Source organism: Telmatherina bonti, assembly GCF_933228915.1.
Source record: "Telmatherina bonti genome assembly, chromosome: 15".
Lineage (NCBI taxonomy): Eukaryota > Metazoa > Chordata > Actinopteri > Atheriniformes > Telmatherinidae > Telmatherina > Telmatherina bonti.
The window spans coordinates 15,782,603-15,805,664 of NC_136613.1; the positions used below are offsets into that span (position 1 = coordinate 15,782,603).

Here is a 23,062-nt window from a genome sequence, read left to right on the forward strand (position 1 = left end):
TTTTTCAAATCACAAAACTGTTATGTCTGCCAGTCAGGTTTTAGACGGGACCACCGCACCGAGACCACTCTGACCAAAGTGAGTGCTGCATTGGATACGGTTGACCTCATTATATTATTCAAGTGACAGAGCTCGATGGGTCTCTCTGGCACTGTAGTAAATTGGTTTTAAAAAAAAAAAAGAAAAAACCTACTTGGAGAACAGAAAGTACTTTGTGTCAATTGGTAACTTTTCATCAGATTAGACAAGAATTAATGTGGAGTTCTCCAAGGTTCCATCTTGGGTCTCTTCTATTTAACATCCAAGGTCACCTCGTGCATCCTCAGGATGGTGGAATTGGATCAAAGTCAAGATTCAGTTCAATCTTTGATTTTTCTTAACTAGCCTATTTATTCTGAATTGGCTTGAATTGATGTCTGTAAAGTGCCCTGAGATGACACTGTGGTGAAGTGGTGCTTTAGAAATAAAGCTGAATGTAATTGAATTGAACAAGGCCTGACTGGCACAGGTCATAAAAAACATTAGTCACCATAGATAGCTAGGTAGATGAAATACAAAATTATATTGCAGTGTCACCAGGAGATTGTACAGGCTCTTGGGAAGTGTATTCAGGATTTTATTGACTTGATGTGCCTAAACTTTATTCAGTTAAACAAAATTAAAACTGAGGTGACCATCTTTGGAGCTGAAGAGAAATGATTAAAGGTCACCACAGACCTTCGTTCTGTACACCCAACCAGGTCATAAATCTGGGTGCAGTGATGGAGCTAGAACTAAACTTTAAAAAACACATTAAGTGAATCAAAAACTGTCATCTTAAAAATATGTCAAGGGTAAAATATCTGATTTCACAGCAGGACCTGGAAAAACTTGTCCATGCTTTCGATTTTCATCTTTTAGTCTGCTAGATTATTGTAACTGGGCCTTTCTAGATCTAAATATTAATGAGACAACTGCAGCTTATTCAGAACTTGAGTCCTCACTAAGAGTAAGAAGGTGGACCACATCAGTCCAACTCTAAGGTCTTTACATGGGCTAATTGTCTGTGAAAGGATAGACTTTAAAGTTCTTCTGCTGGTCTTAAAAGCTCTGAATGGCTCAGAACCAAAATACATCAGTGATCTCTTGACCTACTATGAAGCTACCACACCCCTCATGTAATTTCAATAAGCATTTTTTTTATTTTATTTTTTTATAAATGCGTTCGCAGAGGCAGAACCAGAAATGGAGAAGATGCATTTAACTTCATTGCTCCACAAATCTGGAACTAACCCCTAGAAAACCTCAGATCAGCTGAAACACTCAGTCTATTTAAATCCAGGTTAAGGACCCACCCACAAATTAAGCTTCCTCTGCTTAATTTGAATAGTTTTTATTTTAAAAGTCCAAACCTGCACTGTTTCTTTTAAGCTTAAAAACATTTTTAAACTTATATTTTTAATAGTTTATATCAAATGTTCCTTCCTTTTTCCTTTCTCTCCTCTCCTCTTATTTTCTAATCTTTTAATTTCCCTTTAAAGAGCTTAGAATCACCATATTGTTGAATTGTGCCATACAATTTTGGGCGTCTTCCCAGAGGCGCTAGGAAGATGCCTTCTATTACTTCCTGTGTTGTCAGCAGCCTGTCAGAGATTAATTTATTCTTACTTTGTGCTTTCACAAATGGCTGCATTGAATTCCAGGGAAATTTATCATTAAAACTTTTAGTTATACCTGAGCGTTCTCATACCACAGAAATGTGGTATGTCCATGAACAAATGAGGCCATAATTAAAGTTAAGTAGATGTAATCAAAGATAATTCAGTCTTATTGTTTAAATGCTTGTATTCTGTGGTGATTTGTATATTTGTTCACAAACGTGTCTGAAGTAAATCAAAACCACTGACAAAAAGGATAACGTTTCTGAAGAGAAGCTAAATAATTAAACCGCATCAATAAAATCACATTTTTTTTTTTTTCATTTTTCAGTGATCATTTGAATGAATTGGCAGTCAAAGCAGATGATCTTGAAATGATGAATAATTAGTGTGAGATGTCAGTAGATGGATTAACCAGCTATAAAATCTATTTAGTTCTCTCATTTATTCTTTCAGAAGAAAGAGAAAAACATCAGGTTAAACTGCCACTCTGTGGGTGCAGAGCTTATATTTGCCGTTTGTGTTGCTGTGAAGTTGATCCTTTAAAAAAAAAAAGAAAAAAAAAAAAAAGCCAAAAATCGAAGAGTGAAGGGATAAAGTCAAATTCTTTGGGGAACGCCCCTGCCAGTTTTAAATGGACCACCCACTGATTGTTGTTATGGAGACCAGCTAAACAATGTCGGCTCTACACAGGAGAAAAAGGCAGAGAGTAATGACTGAAAATAAAAGTGACGTGTGAAAAATTGCTTGTAGAGAGAGAATGGGGGAGGGAAGAGAGGTTCAACTAAAGAAGTTCCACCTTTGTGTCATCAGCTTTTCAGGAAAGTTAAGATTTTTGGCATGTTTGTGTGCATCTTCGTGGCTTCAGTGGCCCTTCATCACTGGTGAAAAAGATGAAACTTGCTGATGCATATATTGATTAAATGAAGAAAACACTATGAATGCTATGAATTCAATGATCTGTCCGTAAGGTTGTCCGGTGTCACATTGCTTTTTTATTTAATCATTAACACCAAATCCAGAGATTTTAATTTGGGCAACATGTTTTTCAGAAACAACAAATCCTCAAAATTAAGGAAATGGTGCGTTAGGGATTCTAGGTCTATCTTGTAATTTATTTATTTGTTTCAGTCCAGATGCCCTGAAACTAGACTAAACTAATGAGAGCCATTTAAGCAGTTCAGAGTCGCACCTCTGAAAAATGCTAATCATAGTTTAACATAACATTTTATTGCTTTTTGTGAGTTATGACAAAAGGAAATGGCTACCTGTGCACCATCACAGCTCATATACAGTATCTTTAAAACAACACTGTCCATCAACATTGCCTGACTGATCAGAAATAATTGTCTGGTAGAGTTAAATTGGTTTGCTGAACCCAAATGTTTGTTGTCTTTTTAAAGGTGCTGTTTGTGATAGTCTTTATGGGGAGAATTATGCCTCTAATTTCAGTCAAGTCTAACAATGAATGCTCCAATATTTTAATGAACAATTTTTTCATGTATTCTCTATTTGTCTATGGTCTTACTCTGTCTTATGCTGCAACAAAATCTGAACAGCAGCTTGAAGACGTGATTCATTTTTTTGAAGTATTTTTATTCTTGCCACAGAAGTTCTTTGAAAACACTTTTTTATTCATCCTGACTTTGGTACTTTAACAAATGCTATTTGCTCCTGAAGTGTCTTTCAATGATACATTTTCCAATGTTTGCTTATTTCTCGGAAGAAATAAAGCACACTGGTCATTCAGCATAGTTGGCAATGACCACAAATGAATGTATCTGTCCATACAGAATTTGACTTTTTTTTTTTTTCGGGAACAAGTGAGGGTAATCTAAAGAGTTGCATACGACTGCACACTCTAACAAGCAACATTATTTTTAGTACACAATTTATTATATAAAAGGAGCAGAATAATAAACAGTCGAGTGTTGCATCCTCTGTTTATCTAATTATTTGTTATATATTATTTCCCTGACAGAAATGTTATGTAGCTGTGGTCCTTAATCTTGCAAAGTATGTTACCAAAACAGCAGAAGTCATATTTACTAATGGTCAAAACTAAAGCGGTGTTGTGCATGGATGATCACCAGATATGAGTGGTGATAAATGATTAATGCTTATGAATTAAGTGTTTGAGTTACGTACCGTTTTCCTGGCTTTAACAGTTTTCTGTGAAGAGCAGTAAGCGAGGTTTGTTTACTATATGAGCTATTAAGATAAAGTTTATTCAATACTTTCCTGCTATTCAGACGTGAAGATGGTATATTTGCAATTTTGCCACTTCAGTGGATGTTATGAGTCACCCTATACACTGCCACTCACTGGAGAACAAACAAATGTAGTATATAATTTTATATATACAAGAACATACTCGATGAGAAACAGGACACATTTTTCTATAGAATAGATAAAATAAATAAACTAGATAAAAAGTCAAGTAATATTGAAGACAAAAGTCTCTGTACATATCTGTTAAAGTAAATAATATTGTATGTGAAAAAATTTGGCTTTTTTTTTGGTTTGTTTTGTAATAATGTATCTGATGGTTAAAATTAAAAGATTTTCCATTTTGGGATAATGAAAGTAATAAAATTAGAAATACAAAAGTAATGTCAGTGTTGTAGTTGATACCATAAGATAAATTGTGACCCAGTAGTGTAAAAAAGGATTACATTTAAAAAAAGTAGAGAAAACCAAAATTTCCACTTTTCAATTCATATAAAATGAGTCTGCTTAAAGATATGGATATTGTGAAGAAAAGGGCATCATAACAGAATAAAAAGAGTAAAAAGTTATAAGTGTTTGGTGTCCAGACTGAAACTATCTCTAAAACAGGGTACATTAAGTCGAGATTGAATTGAAGCTTCTTTCTTTAAGATGTTCAGTGAAATCATGCATTGACATGAAGCCGGGCTGTGTTTGTGTGGTTGAGTGTTCCCTCATCTTAGGCCTATTTTGAGCTGACAACAAAAAACGCTCTTGATGTTTTCCTTGAGTGGTTTGGGGCTTTTATTATTTTGATGGTATCCATGTGTACAACTCTGTCTGTCCCCTGAAACTGAAGAGGAGCACACAGCAGCCACATCATTGGGAGGCAGATGTGCTCCTGTCATACACCACACCCTGTGCCTCGTCAGATAAATGAGGCGGCAGCAGACGACCTGGTGGAAAATGTTCTTCTACTTGACTGCATGAGAATGGCATTGCATGGAGCTCTGGCCAGGTTTAGTTGTTGGAGACATTGTCTTGTGAAGTTCTATTTTAAATCACAGAGCCTTGTCCAGAGTGGCTGTAACAGTATGTCCACCTTCCTCCCATTTCACTCTGTTCAGCTCAGTCCAAATGCTTCCGACACTGATTGCCAGCAGGGAGTAAAGCAGTCCTCCTCCTTCCTGTGAAAAACAACCACTGCAAACATTGTGGAGTGGAGGGGGAGGTGGAAATGTTCTCCCATTGGCTGAATTTTGGCTGTCTTTGACCTGAATGCCAAACACAGAAAGCTCTGCCAGACGTTTCTTTTTCCCTTTAAACATCCCCTCTTTTTCAATTTAATTTTTTTTTTTTTTTTTTATAATCCTCTTTTATTTTTCCCTCTCTTTGTGCGCCGTTGAAAGAGCCTCTGAACGTTCCCCCTCAGCGAAGGGGAGTTGTGAAGTGTCGTTGAAGCCCAGCTCAGCAGTCTGTCGCTCATCTTTACTCTTTTAACTCTCTTTGCAGAGGAACTTGGGGTCATGAGGACCATGAACTGAAAAGCTTTTCTGTTTTTTAACTCACCCTGCCTCTTTTTAGGATTTTCTTTTGTGGACATTTGTGTGCTTTTTTTTTTTTTCTTTTGAAAAAGGAAGATGTGCTTGCTTTTAAAACCTGATCATTTTATAACCACATCAATAAAATAAGTTAATTGCACTGGGAGGAAAAAAAAAAAAAAAAGAGTATAATTATGTATTTACACTGCCAGATATGGCATTTACAAGTCTGATTCAAGACTCAGACTTTCAACTGCCCTGTTAGGCTTTACTGTCAAAATCATGCAGGCATCAGTATGAGCAGTGATGCAGCTGCTGCCACTCCACCAGACAGGATTTCCCAGGGAGAAGAATGGACGTAATTTGGAGTGGCAGCCTTCACTCCATCTAATGAGAAAGGATATCAAGAGACAGAAATTCCCACCACTGATAGAGAAAGTCACAGTACCCATGTAAGGATGGAAGAAAGTCATGCATTAGTGCCAGTTAATGTGGAAGCACTTGTTGAAAGAGATTACGCAAAGGTAGAGGATTCACTGAAAGGTTTAAGAGGCAGAAATTCAATATTAACTTTTTTTTTTTTTTTTTTTTTTTTTTTTTAATCATTTGCAGCAGTTTGATCCTTTTAAATAATCTGGGATCTGTTCATTTGTTGTATATATGTTGAGCTAAAGCTTAAATTACTTTATTATGATACACTTTAGGGTCCCCCTAATAAAAGTTTGGACTTCAGATGTTAAAACCCCAAACAACAAACTGCTGTAAACTACAAACCATTAGCCACACAACAAAAATAAACATCTTGCAAAATGTCCCAAAAAAACCCCCAAAACATATATTTGCAACAGCCCAACAAACAATGGTCTCTGGTCATCTCGCTAGTTAAGTTGTAAACTGTTAGTTGACCCATTTTTTGTTTAAACATGTCACTCTAGTCAGCGCTTGTTAATGCTGACTGCATGAGAGCATCGATGCACTAAGCTCAAATGTTCCCGCCTGAAAATGTTACCATTTTGTTGTTTCCTGAGCTGTTTGGGATTTGTTGTAATCCATATATAATAAATGTCTGAAGCATTGCATTATTGATTTGGACAGTAGTTGCTATTGTAACATTTGCAGCTTTTACATATTTAGGTCAGCCGGTTATCATTGACATGATAACTCAATTATTTTTGACTGAGTATTAAAAGTCAAATTTGCAAAAGCAATCTTATCATGTCATCTCTTCCTCACATTTACTATCACTTTCAGAATAAAACATCTGCTAGAGACGCATCATTTCCTCATTTATGACAAGAGCAGACATGACCCTGAAGATTGTTTTTACCCATGTGTGGTAAATGTTTTGTTGATAACCTTGCACCTTGTGACCTTGTATATGCTTAAAAATAAATTTAAAAAAAACTGCTCCCATCCTCTGTCAGTTTTTTACGCAGCCACAGCATAATCGACATGTTAACATGAATCAAGATGACCTTCAGACAGGTTGTAAATCCCTGGACCTTGTCGCAAGCACACTGATGTAGGTTTGTCTGAATGAAGCCGCAAGCTTTAATGTCTATGACAGAATAGTGTTGCTAATCTTTTTCCGATGTATTTCTGATGTTAGAAAAGGGGCTTTGCACCCATATGGGCAGTACCAGAGACACAAACAACCACATTAGTTTACCTAAGAGTACAACAAAACTTTATTTTTTGTAAGTAGGTCAACGTAGCATCTGCAGCTGATGATGGTGGATTCCTATGTAGTAACCGAACAGTAAAATAAATTATATGTTGAGACATCAAAGTACCAGTGTGAGAGAAGTGTAGGTGCGAGTGTACTCATTCAGACAAACCAAAGTGGAAAGTATGATGAAATGTTCATCTGCTTAAATAGGCACCTATTGAAGACAGACAGATTCTTTTTATTCCAATATCTTAGATTCCAATATATTAAAAGTGTTTTTCAAGCTTTTTTGAGCCAAGGCACACCACAAACCAAAATGTTTTTTAAAAGTCCATATTGTTAATAAAAAGTCCATCTTGTCAAAGATTCTTGAATAGAAATCAGATAAACACAAGAAGATGGAATTTTATTGTCTTTCACTGGGGCCTGTTTGGATGAACACAGACCTGCTTTTTAGACTAATTAGGTGAAATTGGGTCATTTCTCAGGGCACACCTGATAATCTCTCACGGCACAGTGGTTGAAAAACACTGTATTAAAACAGCAGTGACAGTCTTGCCAGCTAGCTGTCATCAGATTTCTTCTATTCATCCACCCACAAGGAGGACTAAAATATTATGACACAAAGGGAGAGAGGAAATCTGGTCAAATCCAGTTGCTATAACCTGAGGCGCAGATGTACACATACCTCCTGTCTTTTGGAAGGGTTGATGTCACCATCCCTCATTTAGCTATAAATCTGTCCTAAAATTTCCTGCTTTCTAATCCCAGCTGCTGCTGTTGTCTCCGCCTAACGGTCACACTAACCTCTCAATCCTAATCCTTCTGCTGCCTTTGTTGCTCTAGTAAAAGTTGTTACATCCTTGAAAGTTAAGTACTTTAACATATGCCGAACTCGGCATAAACTCTTACAGTTATTGCACAACTCTCCGCCTCCTGCTCTCATTTTCCTCTGCTGTCCTTGTCCCGGCCTGCGAAGCAATCCAGTTTGACAGCTTTAGTGGTAGCAAGCAGAGGCACATTTGCAAGCACTATGCTCTGCTGTGCAAACTGTCGCACTTGAGTTGTTGCTGCTTGTTGTAGAGTATAAAAGCAGCCATTAGACATTCTCACGCAGTGACACACAATCCAGCTCCTGCTCGAGTCTGTAACTGTAAGAATGCACTGAGTAACGGCTGAACTGTCTCCGCCGTTGTGGCCTAATTGAAGCAGAATTGAATCTATGCAGTTGGAAAAAATGGGCAGCATTGTTTGTGTTTCATAATAAGTGGCCTACACAGAAAATATCAATTGTTCCACCAGTAATGGAATCTTTTTATGTGGTCTAATTTGTGCAGCTACTCTTCTTATGAGTCAGAATTCTTCTCTATGCTTCATCAGAGCTTCGCTTTTTCATTAAAGAATAAGATGTAAATTATTACAGGATTTGGGGAAAATATAACATCCCTACATTTTTTTTCTGTGTTTGTGTGTAAAACTCAGTGCTCATTGCTTTCTCACACACACACATGCTTCCTTATCCACAGTTAGTGCCATTTTTTTTTCAGTATACCTTTGACTCAACAGGGGTTTTCCTTCTAAATCAACATGAACCTATAAATGGCTGAACCTGTTTCCATCTTAACCATCTTATCTCTATGAAACAGCTTTGTAAGAGTATTGATTTCATTCTGCTGCATTGAAGACTGTTTAACTGCTCGTATGTTGGTTTTTAGTGCTGTTAGAGCTACTAATAGCATTACCTGAGATTACATAATGGATAAGAAGTTTTATTTCATCTCTGGTTGAACCGAAAAAGGCGTCTTCACATTCATGCTGTATTTCTTTTTTTATTTTTATTGAAACTTGTCTTTAAATAATCATTTTCTCTCATCGAGCTCTCTGGGTTTTCTTCACTTTTTCCTCATGTTTGTTGGTTAAACATACTTGGTGTCATTAGTGCAAGCAATAATCACATCAACAGTATGCAAAAGTTTAATCTTTCCTTTTAGTTTCTTGTTTCCACACTGCTAAATTGGTGGTGACCTAAATATAAACTGCATTCCTTAGATGTTTTTTTATTTTTTTTTTATTTTATACTGTGGAAAATGGTTTTCACAGAGCAGAGGTTTACCTAAAATATTCCTTATTCTTACATGCATAGTCCCATGACCATGATACTTCAAGCAGTGAGGTGGTCTAGCTGACCCCTGTAAAGTGACCTTACCCAAAGCCTGGTGAAGTAGAGCGTGTAATCGCTCACTGCCTGTCTGAAAACCTAATAGGCAAGGTGTGTTTGTGTGCAAAGAGAAGGCTCCAATAGAACGAGTACATGAATTGATTTTGTGTGTTTGTGCTGCTCTCTGCTAAAGAAGATATTTTTCAGATGCGCTTCTTAGAGGTCAGAGTTTTTAGAGCTGCAGTCGCTGTCGTAAAACTTTCAGCTGTCGGGGGTGCATGCGTGGTTCCTTGTGCTGTGACTCTGACTCTTGTGTTCAGTAGGTTGCCATTATTTCCACTGAAGGAATTATTCATACGAATGCCAGTTTGGGCTGTGAGTACTACGATAAATGTTAAGCTCCATTATGTAATAAACTGGCACCCTGTTCAGAGGGATATCCATATTAATGCCCAGTGTGAGCTGGGATAAGCCGTTTATAAATTGTGTGCGGGGATGAATGTGGATCATTTTGTAATGACTTCTCACTTCTGACAGCGGCCCTGAGCCTTGCACTGTATAAGATTACCTGGTGTGTTGGAAATTATAGGTGTAAGTTGCACCCTTGTTAGTATCATTATCGTTAATTTTCAGCCCAGTTTTTGGTTTAAGCAACGCTTTGTTAGATTTACAGACCTGAAGAGTCAGACCCAATGTTTAGTCTTTTATTTCCAGGTTATAGAAACATGGAGGGGCAACATGCTCTCATAGCATTTTCCTTTTTTTGTATGTCCTTGATACCTTTCCTTAAATCTTCTTTTACATCTTAGTTACTCCCAGTAGAAAAAAACGAGGAAATTGATGAGACACACTGGTCAGAATAAAAGACAAGATGAGAAATCCAGGTTTTAGAGCTGAATTTTCAAACACAAGTTCAGTGTAACATCATCAAACCATTGTTTTGTTTTTCACTCTTAGGCTCTGTTGCATTATTTCTGTCAGGTGAGTGTCATAGCTGCTTGCATCGTCTATACTTGTTAACTGAATGTAATCCCATATCAGATATCAAACACTGCTGCAAAGGATATTGCTTAAACCCCTTTAGAAAGCATCGTCTCTCCTTCCTTATATTACACATTTTAAGAATTAAATGCCTTTCAAAAGGTCCTGCTAAAATTCACCTCGAGAGGCCAAAGCAGGAGAACAAAAATGAGATGAGCTGCACAATTTAGACAAATAACCAATAATTAGTCATTAGTTGTAATGAGTGGTTTTCTACTCCTGTCTCTGTGTTTTTACCTACAGTTCTACAGAAGCAGCTTTTTTAACCTCTGGTGTCCCTCTGACTCACTCCATACCCCTTTTTTCTCCACAGGGGGACTCCATGAAAGATGACAGAGGAGGTGATTGTTGTAGCCAAGTGGGACTACACGGCCCAGCAGGAGCAGGAACTTGACATCCGTAAAAATGAGCGACTCTTCCTCTTGGACGACTCCAAGACATGGTGGCGTGTGCGCAACACCGCCAACCAAACGGGGTATGTGCCGTCGAACTACGTGGAGCGCAAGAACAGCCTGAAGAAAGGCTCGCTGGTGAAGAACATCAAAGACACGCTTGGTAAGAAGTATTCTGTTACACACTGCTTAGAAGTCTGAGGCCCCCCCGAGTGTGAGAGTTGTCACTGTTAAGCTGAAAGTAACTTTCAGGAAAAGCAAAACATTTCTGTGTTCCATTTTTTCTTTAAAGCACTTTGTGCTCTGGCAGAAAAGAGAAGTGATGTCAAACAGTGGTCAGTGTGTGTGTTAGCCTTGGTTCTCTCTGTGTTTCCATCCTGGATTTGAGCTGTCACAGCACACACCAGGGATCCTGTTGAGCTGCGATTGCTCTCAGCTGTCAGTGCTCAGTCACTCAGTCCGCAGTCATGACTTGAATGTAGTAGATTCTGTCTGAAAGAATAGCTTTGAACTCATAAAGGGATTCAAAGTCATCATCATTTAGTTTGAGCAGAGCGAACCTAAAAAAAAACAAAAAAACTAAACTATACAAAACCTCTTCTAGCCAGTAAAATGGAAATGTATTATAGAATAATGAATTATTAAATTCTTGATCGTAATTTATTTATTTTTTGCTAATTTAGTGATATTGGCTAAAGCTGATTGGCGATAATCAAGCCAGTTATGACTTACTGAGCTGTTACTTTTCAGGAGCATACAAATAGAACAGAGGTATCCTCAGAAAGCATCCTTGACAGCCTAATCTGCATGCAGCTTAATCTAGAAGTGGAATTTAAAGACCAAAACCCAAGAAAAAGATAGTGGTCAGTGTGGCAACTGAAATTATAATAAAGATTTAAGCATGACACATCTCCTCTTGACTACTTGTGAGGCAAGAAGAGAGGGACATGGGAAGAAAATAGAAACATCTGGTAGAAATCTAACAAGACAGAATTATCAAGAAGCCCAAATGTAATAAATATAGTAACCAAGTGGTCCTGAAAGGGAACCATATTTAGAACTGAGTGGAGGAGAGAAGAGGAATGACAGAGTCTGGCTTAATGCGCAGTCTCCTCTCAGCTCTGTGAATACTGGCCCTCAGGGAAATTCTGCAGTTGTATGTGGGCCACCATGGCACAGCCTGCCACGGTCACCATGACCAGGGTTCACTGGGTGCAGAGATGACATCCCCCTCTTTGTCGGTCAAATCCTCCAACACTGTTCCCATCAACTCCTTTCCCTGTCACCATGGGCCTCTGCTTTTCTGTGATCAGTAGTTTGATTAGTGGACAAGTCTGCTGCCTAATGGTTGTACCGGAGTGATGGATTACCTCTGTGTCCCCTGACGAAGTTACTTATCGACTACAACATTATGGCCCAGTTCCATTTCAGTCTGAGCAGTGTGCTTCCTGTCAGTAGCTCTTTAGTGTTAAAAGCCTGAGAAAATCCAATAGGCGAGCACACTTCCATGATGAGGTGATGAGCAGGAGGGGAGGTCAAGGGCTAATGGAACTTACTCGCACACCTCAGTGAAGATTCGGATTGGCTCAAAGCTAGATTTCTTCATCCATTCTTAAGTCTGGCATTTTTTCCATTCTCTTTAGTGAACCTACATTATGATTATGGAGCATGTGGATTGTCTGTAATTACTGTTTTCTCCTGCTTTTCCACTTCATTTGCAGTGCTTTTTAGTGCAGTTGTGTCATCAGCATCAGCAGTTGTGTCATGCTGCTTTCTGACCAGTTTCATCTCTCAGGAAACAAAACAGGAATGGGTTAAAGGGACAGACAGCGTCTATACCACTTAGTGCAGAAACTGGGTCAGTGCTCACCTGTGCAGTGTATCAGCAAGTTAAGTTTCTGTCCTCGTTAGTTTTAACAGTTCATCACGTTGGTTGCTGTTAGTGTATCAGAGCGTCTCAGTGAAAATCAGACTTTGTCCAAACCAAAGGAAGCAAACGGTTTACACAACTACAAGAAATTTTGCTCAGTGCTTTCAATTGAACATAAGTTAAAGTTGAGTCAGCTTCTAATGTGAAGCCCAACATTCAGTCTGCAATATGTTATTTATGTTGAAGATTTTTGGGTTTTATTTGGGCAAAACGAGTGGATTGAGACTCTACTGAATTAAGCCCCGCCTCCCGCCACTGCACTACATCAGGAGCGCGCACCACACCTGCTTTCGCCGTCATTGTAACATCTCATAAACAGAAGGATTAGGCTAATATGAACTCAATTAAAAAAAACAAAATACAATGTCAACACATAGCATACAGCCCTACATGTTGGAACCTGAATCAGACCCTGAAAACGAAGTGGAAAACAGCAACCCACAGCAACGAATGCAGCAGGATGTCTCTCTTTGGTAAACTCACCAGCCATCGTTGGAAATAACTTTATCCAACGTTTTCCACCCGCCTGATGTATTTGTACATGCCCTTGTTAACCAGTAGAAGGTAACCAATCACCGGACTGGATGGCTGTAGCTCAGGAGGAAGAGCAGTCGTCTTTAACCTGGAAAGTTGGGAGATCGATTCCACGCTTCCCCTGACGAAGTGTCCGTGGGCAAGACACTGAAGCCAAAAAGTTGCCCCCTGATGTGCGTATCAGGGTTTGTACGTCGCATAGGATAAAAGCGTCTGCTAAATAACAAGGATAGAAAACTGACCAACTTTTAGACGTTGAGAAGTTGGTTGATAAGAGAAGTTTCATTTTTTTAGTGAGTGTTGGAGCCTTAACGGCCTTTGGTGCAATATAACGACAGCTTGACAATAAAAACTACAAATACAATGCAATTGGCCAATGATGATGGTTAGAGATTTGCGTCTGTCATGGAGGTATGGTTATGAGATTTTGGTTCATATGACAGCTACTTTGTAACAGTCATACCACTTCCTGTCTGCACTATTAATAGCTCTCCAGTCATTCAACTCCTCCAGTCATTCAACAAATCAAACCAAAATGAAAAAGTCTTCTCATATCCACTTGACTGTTTCAGCCACCCAGTGATCGTTGTTTACATTGGATATCAAAACTCCTAATAGCTGAATTTACCTCTTAAGTTTAAAGACAACAAATATAGGTGAATAAGAGGCAGCTGTTAGTCAGGCGGTTGTGTGATCGACCCTGGGTCGGACAGTTGCTCATTTATGGTAACCTCCAACTTCCCCAATTTGTATGTCTGGTGGCTTTGGATGGCAAACTGAACCCCATATACCTCCCACAATGTGTCCCTTGATTGTAAATGGCTTTGGATAAAAGTTTCTACAACATGAATGTGGATCAAATCAAATAAGAAATGGGGCCAAAGGAAAGAAAAGACTGAATGGCGGGCAGCAGGTTGCTGCTTTTCTCTGGAAATCTTTAGGTTTACCTTTTCATTAGCCTCCTATGGCGCTTTGGCAGGTTTACTGACCCGCAGCAATAAATTAAGACCTCATGGCACTTTATTAAAACCAGAGCAACACTATAAACAGCCCTTGCTGTTACAGTGCTAGCTTTTTACTACACGATCAGGTTGTGTCTTGTGATTACACACACATGTTTCTGGTGGGTGGTACAGTTTTTGCAAGGGCTTATTTCATACATTAGCTTTTCAAATGCCCTCCACTCTAAGCAATGGAGTGAAGCAATATGGTGCAACTTTGAGGCTTTCATCAGTTCACTTCCCTCTGAGTTCAAGTCTTCTGGGCTTGAAAATCGAGTCTCCTTTCACAAGATGAAGAGGTAGGTTAAGGTTGCGAGTGAATGTGAGGGAGGAGAAAATCTAGTCCGCTGCTGCTATAACCAGCAGGTCAGTGCCTTGAAGTGTAAATGAGCAGAGAAGAGAGGTGTGTAAATTCAGGTGATTTTGCTCAGCTCCAGAGTGTGCATGTGTTCATTGCCCTCTGGTGTGTCTTCCTCTACCTCATGGCAGTGACTTGTCTATTTCATTTATCGCCCTGTACCCACCCGAAGTAGCCCCAGGAGTCCTTGGCTTTTGTCTTTGTGAAACTCTCTCACGCAGCTATGTCGCGAGCAGGATGCACACTGTTTTCCACAAACACAATCTGCTTATTATTCCTGTCTCATCCTCCTGCTTTGCGTTCTTGTCAGCTGTGGCCTCTGATGTGCTTGGTCTCCTGTGTGTTTGAGAAACAGCTGCCAAGGGACCCCTTGTCTTTCTCCGCTGCGCTCCTCCTCCCTTCCCACTGTCTCTGCCAACAAGTTTCATGCTCCTCTGTGTGAACCCAGATTTTTCAAAACAATGTAAATGCTCTGTTCAGCTGTGACATTTCTGTGGCATTTTGAGCGCACTCAGTGGCACAAACTGGGTGATGAGCTGTCAAGAAACTCGCTTCCATCTTTAGCAGAACTTAAAAGCATAAATTGACACCGACCTTAACTGTCAAGAAAATGGTTTGGTTGACGTTGTTAGCAGCGTTGTTACCACAATGTTTAATTATTATTTAAGCATGTGAGGAATTAGGAAGCCTCCTTATTTGTGTTGAGTAAAGAAATGTAAGGTCTCACTGAGGTGTGTAAACACATTTTAAAGACCTGTCTTTGAAAGTACATGAGAGGCAGGTAGGACGGGTGCTGACTTTCATCCTTGATGTGCTTGTCATTATCAAACCCATGGTGCCTGCTCCACTTCTCATTATCCCTCCACTATCTATTTTTAGCCTTTTGATTTGTACAGATGTGTGTAGAGTGTATAGACATTGACAACCCTAATTTTATTAGGTTTCATTCAAAGGAATTGGGATCCTCAGTACAAATTAATTCATCCCTCTGCATCGCTTACACTTCTAAGAATAAAGATCCATCATTCATCGCTGACTTCTCTCGTGGGTTATCCTGTTTCTGGAGAAGTTTTGTGATTCTGATTCCTCTAAGGATCCCTGAGAAGTGCTTGCTGCTGTAATTGGTTTCACGCTGACCATAACTTCCTTCTCTCCCCAATTAGATCAGGCCATTCCCTTCTTTCTGCAACGTACATCCAGTCAACAGAGCCTCACACCGCTGCTCCAATACCAGCATTTAATACCGTTCAGATTCTTCTTTCATAATAGAAGATTCCCTAAATTCAAGGCTGTGGCTATTACAAGCATACATGCACTATGGAAGCACAATTTCTGGCATGTGCAGGAAACCTGATGAGGCCACGCCTTGTGTAGCTCTCACACTGTCATGAAAGAAAAAAAGTAAATTCTTCGGTGCACTGACTGTTCTTTTTTTGTCTGGCCTAAACATTTAATAAATTGCAGTGGTTAATATGAAGAGGCAGAAATGTTTTGGAAATATGTCAGTCATCAGAGGTGTTTAATTTCCTCATAAAAAAATGTAAGAAATATCTGATCAGATATATCGTTTTTAAGGTACATTTACAGATCAACATAGAGACCATGTGCTCAGCATCAGGTTGATATGAACAAAGAGGATTATTTAAGAGGTTGAAACAAAACCAAAAAGACAAAGAATAATACATTTAGAATTTCTAAGTAATTCTAATGTTGCTCTTTGTGCAAAGCGTCTGTTAAAAAGACAAAAAAAAAAAAAAAAAAACCCAACTTATCCTGGGATCTGTACCTTTGCTGATTTTCTTTCTGCATAGGTTTGGGAAAAACTAAGAGAAAGATGAGCGCCCGTGATGCATCCCCAACGCCAAGCTCGGATACGGAGTACCCTTCAAACGGCAGCGTGGGAGGAGTTGTGGGAGGAGCCACAGAGAGGATCTACGACCTCAACATCCCCGCCGTGGTTAAGTTTGCCTACACAGCTGAGAGGGAGGATGAGTTGACCCTGGTCAAAGGCTCCCGAGTGATTGTGATGGAGAAATGCAGTGACGGCTGGTGGCGGGGCAGCCAGGCCGGGCGTGTCGGCTGGTTTCCTTCAAATTATGTCCAGGAGGAGCTCGGTGGGGCCGATGACAGAGGGGAAGGAGATTCCTCACGGGGCTACGGGGTCCCTCAAGGAACTTTGTTGGCCAACGGGCGTGCAGGTGGCCGCAACGAAGTTCTTCACCTGGTTCAAACACTCTATCCCTTCAGCTCTGTGACGGAGGAGGAGCTAAACTTTGAGAAGGGAGAGATCATGGAGGTGGTGGAGAAGCCGGAGAACGACCCAGAGTGGTGGAGGTGTAAAAACTCACGTGGCCTGGTGGGCCTGGTGCCTAAAAACTATGTGATGGTGCTGGATGAGCGGCCTGGTCCGCCCTCCTCTACATCTAGTTCCCCGCAGAACCGCTTCATGGCACCGGCACGCTCAGGGAGGTTCGCTGGGAGGGACTGGTACTACGGCAACATCACCAGACACCAGGCTGAGTGTGTACTCAACGAGCGAGGCGAGGAGGGCGACTTCCTCATACGAGACAGCGAGTCATCGGTGAGTCAGAGGGATTGGGTCATGACAGAGTGTGATGATAGAAGATGAGGAAATGTATCTGTGTCAACTAGATCAGAGTCTTTTAGCATGCAAATTTAGAAACCCTTCCTGGCATATTCTGCAAGGTTTGTGCTAAAGAACTGAAGGAGGAGAACAAGACGCGAAGAGCATGAGGCATTTTTCACTCCTACTGACCACAGAGTGTCGGGAGTAACCTGTAGGAGCAACTGCTGTGGCATCACACGATGATCCAGAGTAGGAGTAGCCAGATGGACACAAGAATGTTACTTGAAATTAGTCAGTCTCTTCAGATTTATTTCCATCTGCAGTTCTTCTTTTTTTTAAGGTTTTTGTGGACTTTGACTCTTATTTTTCTCAATTAGAATTAATCTAAGAATATACATTTAACATCATTAAAAATAGATAAAGCAACAATTTATCACATCATAGGATTACAGCTGTTGGTCTTTGCACTGTCTTAGTGATGTAAATCATCAAAAAACTCAAGTGTTTGTAGAATATTTAACATCTCCAGTGACGGTTAATATAAAAAGAGGACATTAATAAATTTGGACAAAAAAAAATTAATTGATAGTTACATTTTACTGATGAGTCTGGAATCAACTGCAGACTCCTTAATTTCTCTGTTTCAGTTTTGTCGTGCCGCATACTGATATGAAGGGTTGCGTGTATGAAATGCTTCTAAACCATTCTTGATGAAGTACGCTTCCTCAGATCAGTTTTCAGGTGATCTGTCAGCAGACAAACTTCTGCACAAACTCCAAGATGAGCATCGATGACCAAAACCAGTTTTTCAGGAGTGGAGGGTCTCAGAGTTGTGAAACGGCAGTAGCGGTGAAGGATTTTACTCTCCTGTCTCAAGAGAACAATTAAACATGTTGCAGTTGTGAGCTGAGATCTTCAAACCAGGGATGAGGCTGCCCCCTGCTGGACGTACTACATCAGTGTTTGTATTCAATTTTTTCTTCTTCTGTCTTCTTTGTTTTTCAGCCCAGTGATTTCTCAGTATCTCTGAAGGCGGTGGGTAAGAATAAGCACTTTAAAGTGCAGCTGTCGGTCGGAGTGTACTGTATCGGCCAGCGTAGGTTTACTTCCATGGATGAACTAGTGGAGCATTACAAGAAAGCCCCCATCTTCACCAGTGAACATGGAGAGAAGCTGTACCTGGTCAAAGCGCTGCTGTGATTCACACTTCCTCACACCTACACTGGATTTCATACACACACACACACTCTTACACACATAACACCAATGCCGCTCCCTGACTGTCTTAACTCGAGCCTTAGCTTTGGACCCTCCCGCTGTGGTATCTCGACCACATCCAGGTCTTCAGTTGCATCTCTTGGTTTTTATCGGCCTCTCTCCAGTGGCGACTGACTGAAAACCAGGTGAAACTTTTTGGAGCTCTTCAGTGGAGCAGTTAACCCCAAGACAGCCAGCACTGTGCCACACATGCTCCACGTACAACACGGCGTGTAATGAGCCTCTCTGTAATGGATGTGCTAACATGCAGTGACTGTATCTGCTGCTAACAGAACGCCTGAGGCCTTGTTGGGATCGAGCTTGTCCTCTGATGTCATACATAATGTCTATTTACAATCACGCACATTATACGTTACACCATTGCTCTTAATCCACGCAGGAGGACCGATATTAAACAGTGCAAGGAGGACTCAGACCTCTGTGGGACCTAAATCTGGTGTTTTCCTGTCTAATTGCTGGCCATTGTTTTATTTTGTTTAATTAAGTTTCTTCTTAGGTGAGTTAACTTTTTTTTCCCTTTATTTTTAAACTAATTTAAATTCCTCCTGTTGGGAGGTTTGATTTGTTCCTTTTTCACAAAGTGACCAGAATCACACTCTTGCCTTTTTCTTCCTAATTTCCATCATTCCGCTACATGTCTTTTCTCCCAGTTTGATTTTTTTCTTTCTTCATTTTTTTTCAATTTTCTCCTTATTTCTGTCTCCGCTGACCCAGTTATTGTTAGTGATACAACACTTTATTGGCAATGAGGGTGGGTGAGGCATTAATGCAATAGTGGAGACCTCAGAGTTCCTGCAGAGTTTGAATGTTGATCAGTGTAACCAAATGTGCCACCCTATACCCATTACTCCTGGCTCCAGGATGGTACTGCACTCACTATTCTTTGATTCATTGATAAGTCTGTGCTTATGCTTTATATTGTGTCACATTGTTCATTTTACTGCTCTGTTGTGTCTGTAGCCACATTAGGATACTGACAGAAGGAAAATAAAACCATTTTGATAACAATTTTGAGTAAATGCATTTGATCAAATCCTGCAGTAGGATGCAGTTACAACATGTAATATCGGTTTACTACTTTTAGAATCTTGTGATTGCAGAGAACTTGGCAGGAATTGTAAACAAAAAGTCAAACAGTTGTTGATTTATTGAGAACCCATAAAATACTGTATAGGAAGTGGTGAACTGAGGATGTAAATCACAGATCTCTCATAGATTAACATGTATACATCACCAGTCTCAAGCCAAGTATTTGTTTATCCCTTTTTCAGATAGGAAGTGTGCAATCACTTAGCAACTGTAACAAGGCACGGCTGCTCTGTAAAGCCCAAACATTTAAAACTAGAAAAGCAATATGAAGAAAAGGGGTTTTGAGCTTTGAGCTACAGCGAACTGAAAGGGAAATAAAACTAGATTTGTTCATAAAATCGCTAATTTATTTAGACTGATTCTTCTTTGGTGGAAGGTGGTGAAAGAAGCCAAACATAGGAACTGTATCTCAATGAGGCAGGGCTTAAAAAATGTTCACTACAAAGACGCCAAATACACCTTCATCTAGTTTCTAAGAGTCTAGGGCTGCCAAACATGTATCTGTTTTTCATTTATGTGCATTTGTTTACCAATGGAAGTGTTGATCATGGGGTCCTCAGCTTTTATGATATATCTGAATGTTACTGAGCATTGTTATTTAATTCTTGTCTCCACTGTATGTATATATTCAAAATAAGAGGTGCATATATGAATCATTAAGATCCAACTATGGTACTGTATCACCGACAACGTGATGAGAATTAAAAAACTTTTGTTCAATAAAAACTTTTGATGAACACTTTAAACTGGTGAGACTGGCAGAGTCTGGATGTAGAGTGTGATGAACGTGATGGATTCGCAGTTGAACCTGGTGCGTGTTTATTTACTGATCTAAATGTATGTTTCAGCATTACCCCAAGAACACGGCCATCAGGTGAATCACCATTCAAAACATTGGTGCAAATAACCTGACAGCAGTGTTCTAATGGTAAAGGAATACTTTTGGTTTTTCTTTTATAGCTTCCCAGGAAACACTGTGGCTGATTCTTTTTTCTCCTGTGTTCTTATAAACAAGAATTAAAAGGCCTACCTGCCACTGAAAAACTCTTTTGTTTTTGTGCTACTTGTTTGAAATCCCCGTTTTGGACAAACCTGCAGTGAAACCATGTTTAATTGCTGCCACAGATTTCCGATCAGATTGCAGTGTGGACTTTGACTCAACTCAAAGCTCTCCTGCGTAGCGTGCGTGTAGTTATAGGCGCTCTAAAGGGAGAACCTTTGTCCTAGCCTCATTATTCCTGTAATTCTAATTTCCACAGCTGTGCTACAGACAAACATCTTCACAGCAAGATGCTTCATGGTGTTCCTGAAGACGAAAGGTTCTCCTTAATGACTAAAAAGGGGGGAAATCAATTTAAATATCTGTTTAAATATCTTATGCTGCTGTTTTCTTTGATCTTAAGTAAAAGTTCATATTGACCCCCCCCCCCCCACCACCACCTATGGTTAAATGATGTCTGTTGATAGTTTGCATGACAACTTAATTAGTTATCTTGCACTTTTGGGTGAATATCAATTCTCTTTTTCTACTCAGTCTTCTAGACTCCTTTTGTTTTATCTACATACTTTTTTCATTTTTCCGTGACACAAAAGTCATTATTCAGTTAAAGTCAGGTTTAGGAATTATACAGATTAAATTGGACAGATGCTTCACTCCAGTGTGCAGGAATTTCACTCAGGGTTGTCCAGCTCAATCCTGCAAGTTTTACACGTATCCCTGCTACAACACACCTGATTCATATAAATCCGTCATAGGGCAGAACTTCATTGGCTGTTGGATACTTCTAATGTAAGCCAGATGTATGGAGCAGGAATACATCAGAAACCTGCTGGACAGCTGCCCTCGAGGACCAATGTTGCACACCTCTGCCTTAACCTTTTGAATTCTGTTATTCATACATATCTATAAAATACAAAAGTCCCAGATGTATTTGGACAGTTCCTTGGATTTTGTTTTTGTTCTTATTCGTGGTGTTTCAGCCTCAGGTGGACCTCACAACAGGTGTTTTACATATTAAACTTAAATTTGCATTTGACAGCATGTTTGTTTCTACCTCAGCATTGGATGAATCTGTTTTGGTGTAAATTATGATCTATTATTGCTTTGCATATGTTGGTCTCACTTTGCAAACACTGTTTGTGGTGTTTGGATATAAAAGTTGGTATGATACTAAACACGAAAAAAAGGTACATGCAAGGAAAAAGCCAAATAAGAAAGACCAACTACATCTATGTTGCTGAGAGGATGGATAAACTTGTCAAATTGTTGGATGTAGTGAACCTAAAGTTGGCAGCAAAAGCCAACATATTAACATGCAAATTTAGATTAAATGCAGGATAAACAAACACATTAACATCATGTTTCACCGTATACTGGCTCAGTCACCAGTCTGAAGTTGTATCTCTCAGCAGATGAAACCAGAGAGTGGCTGAAGGCTCCAGATTGGAGAGTTTCTGTCAGTCTCGCTTACATTTAGACCACCATCTGCCTGTGCTTGGGAAACATGGAGCTCCCAGCTGGGATATTCCATCTTCATGTGAGTTTGGAGACTGGACCACCCTCCTTGTGCACAACACCCTCATCTCACCTTTCGGATCAAGGAGTTTAAGCTATCTGTTTTAGACCAAATGTCATCTACAGGGAGGTTTTCACCTGGAACAGGACCGAAGGGTTGTCACGGTGATTAAAATATATTCAGCCACGAGGGAGTCTAGAATTTGTGCTCCTTCTACTTTACACACGATGGCAGTGTTGAGCTTCCTGAGTCGCAATTTGACATCTGCTTACATATGTCTGAAGGGACAATGAGATTACGTTCTGGTCAGATTCAAACTATTATTCATTTAATTCTACCAGTAAGTTTGTTTCAAAAATGTAATCTATGGCTTGTGTAGAATAATTGGTTATAAATAAAAATAAAAAAAAGACATTTTTAATAGCTTTTTAGAAGAGAGGAACATATTGAAGAGAAAAATGTAATGAAGCTTGGATTCTGTGCTGTATCTAAATCAGGTGTAACAGCAAAGGCACAGCAGAACACCCACCTTCATGAAGACTTAACATGATAATTAGAGAAGTTAGAGCTGTAATTTACTTTACAGCATGGATAGTCATTTTGATTTCATATCAAAGAAATATTTAAAAAATAACATGATTTTTATCATTTAAAGTTATTAATGCTTTAATGGTTGAAATTAAATTTTTACTCGACACTTTTAAATGAGTTTTTAATAAAACAATACTTTTAATAAGTTAAACACTCCCATGTTTGGTTAAAACAACTAAAACACAGTAACTCAGTTCAAGGTCTGTTTTATACTCAGTTGTTTGCATCTTGTATTCCAACGATGTACTGAGAACAGAAACCTCTGGAGGTCAAGAGTTCACTCAGAGCAATGCCCTCATTGTCTTGTTACTGTTTCAGCTGCTTTTCCTTCAACTCTTGTATCCCCTGCTCTAATAGTTACAACTTAAGACAACTTATGGTATTCTGATGAAAATGTATTTCACTTGGTTAGATTTTAGCTGCAAAAGTGAGTATTACGGCATTCCTATAAAGAGGACTCAATGGAAAAGTTACAGAATTTAATGATGTGCAAGATGTGAATTTGTACTTTTACTTACAATTAGGCTGTGAT

The 23,062-nt window shown here is 39.4% G+C and overlaps 1 protein-coding gene across 1 annotated transcript in view; it reads left to right on the forward strand.

Moving 5' to 3' along the window:
- Nucleotides 1–20,386, forward strand: part of nck2a (NCK adaptor protein 2a) — a 40,584-nt gene extending 20,198 nt beyond the window's left edge. Inside the window, exons 2-4 of the mRNA XM_079253833.1 lie at nt 10,568–10,809; nt 16,281–17,050; nt 18,062–20,386. Of these exons, the coding sequence (XP_079109959.1) occupies nt 10,584–10,809; nt 16,281–17,050; nt 18,062–18,256 (1,191 nt within the window). The 5' untranslated portion in view covers nt 10,568–10,583 and the 3' untranslated portion in view covers nt 18,257–20,386. The remainder of the gene's footprint in view (nt 1–10,567; nt 10,810–16,280; nt 17,051–18,061) is intronic.
- The last annotated feature ends 2,676 nt before the right edge of the window (nt 20,387–23,062 follow it).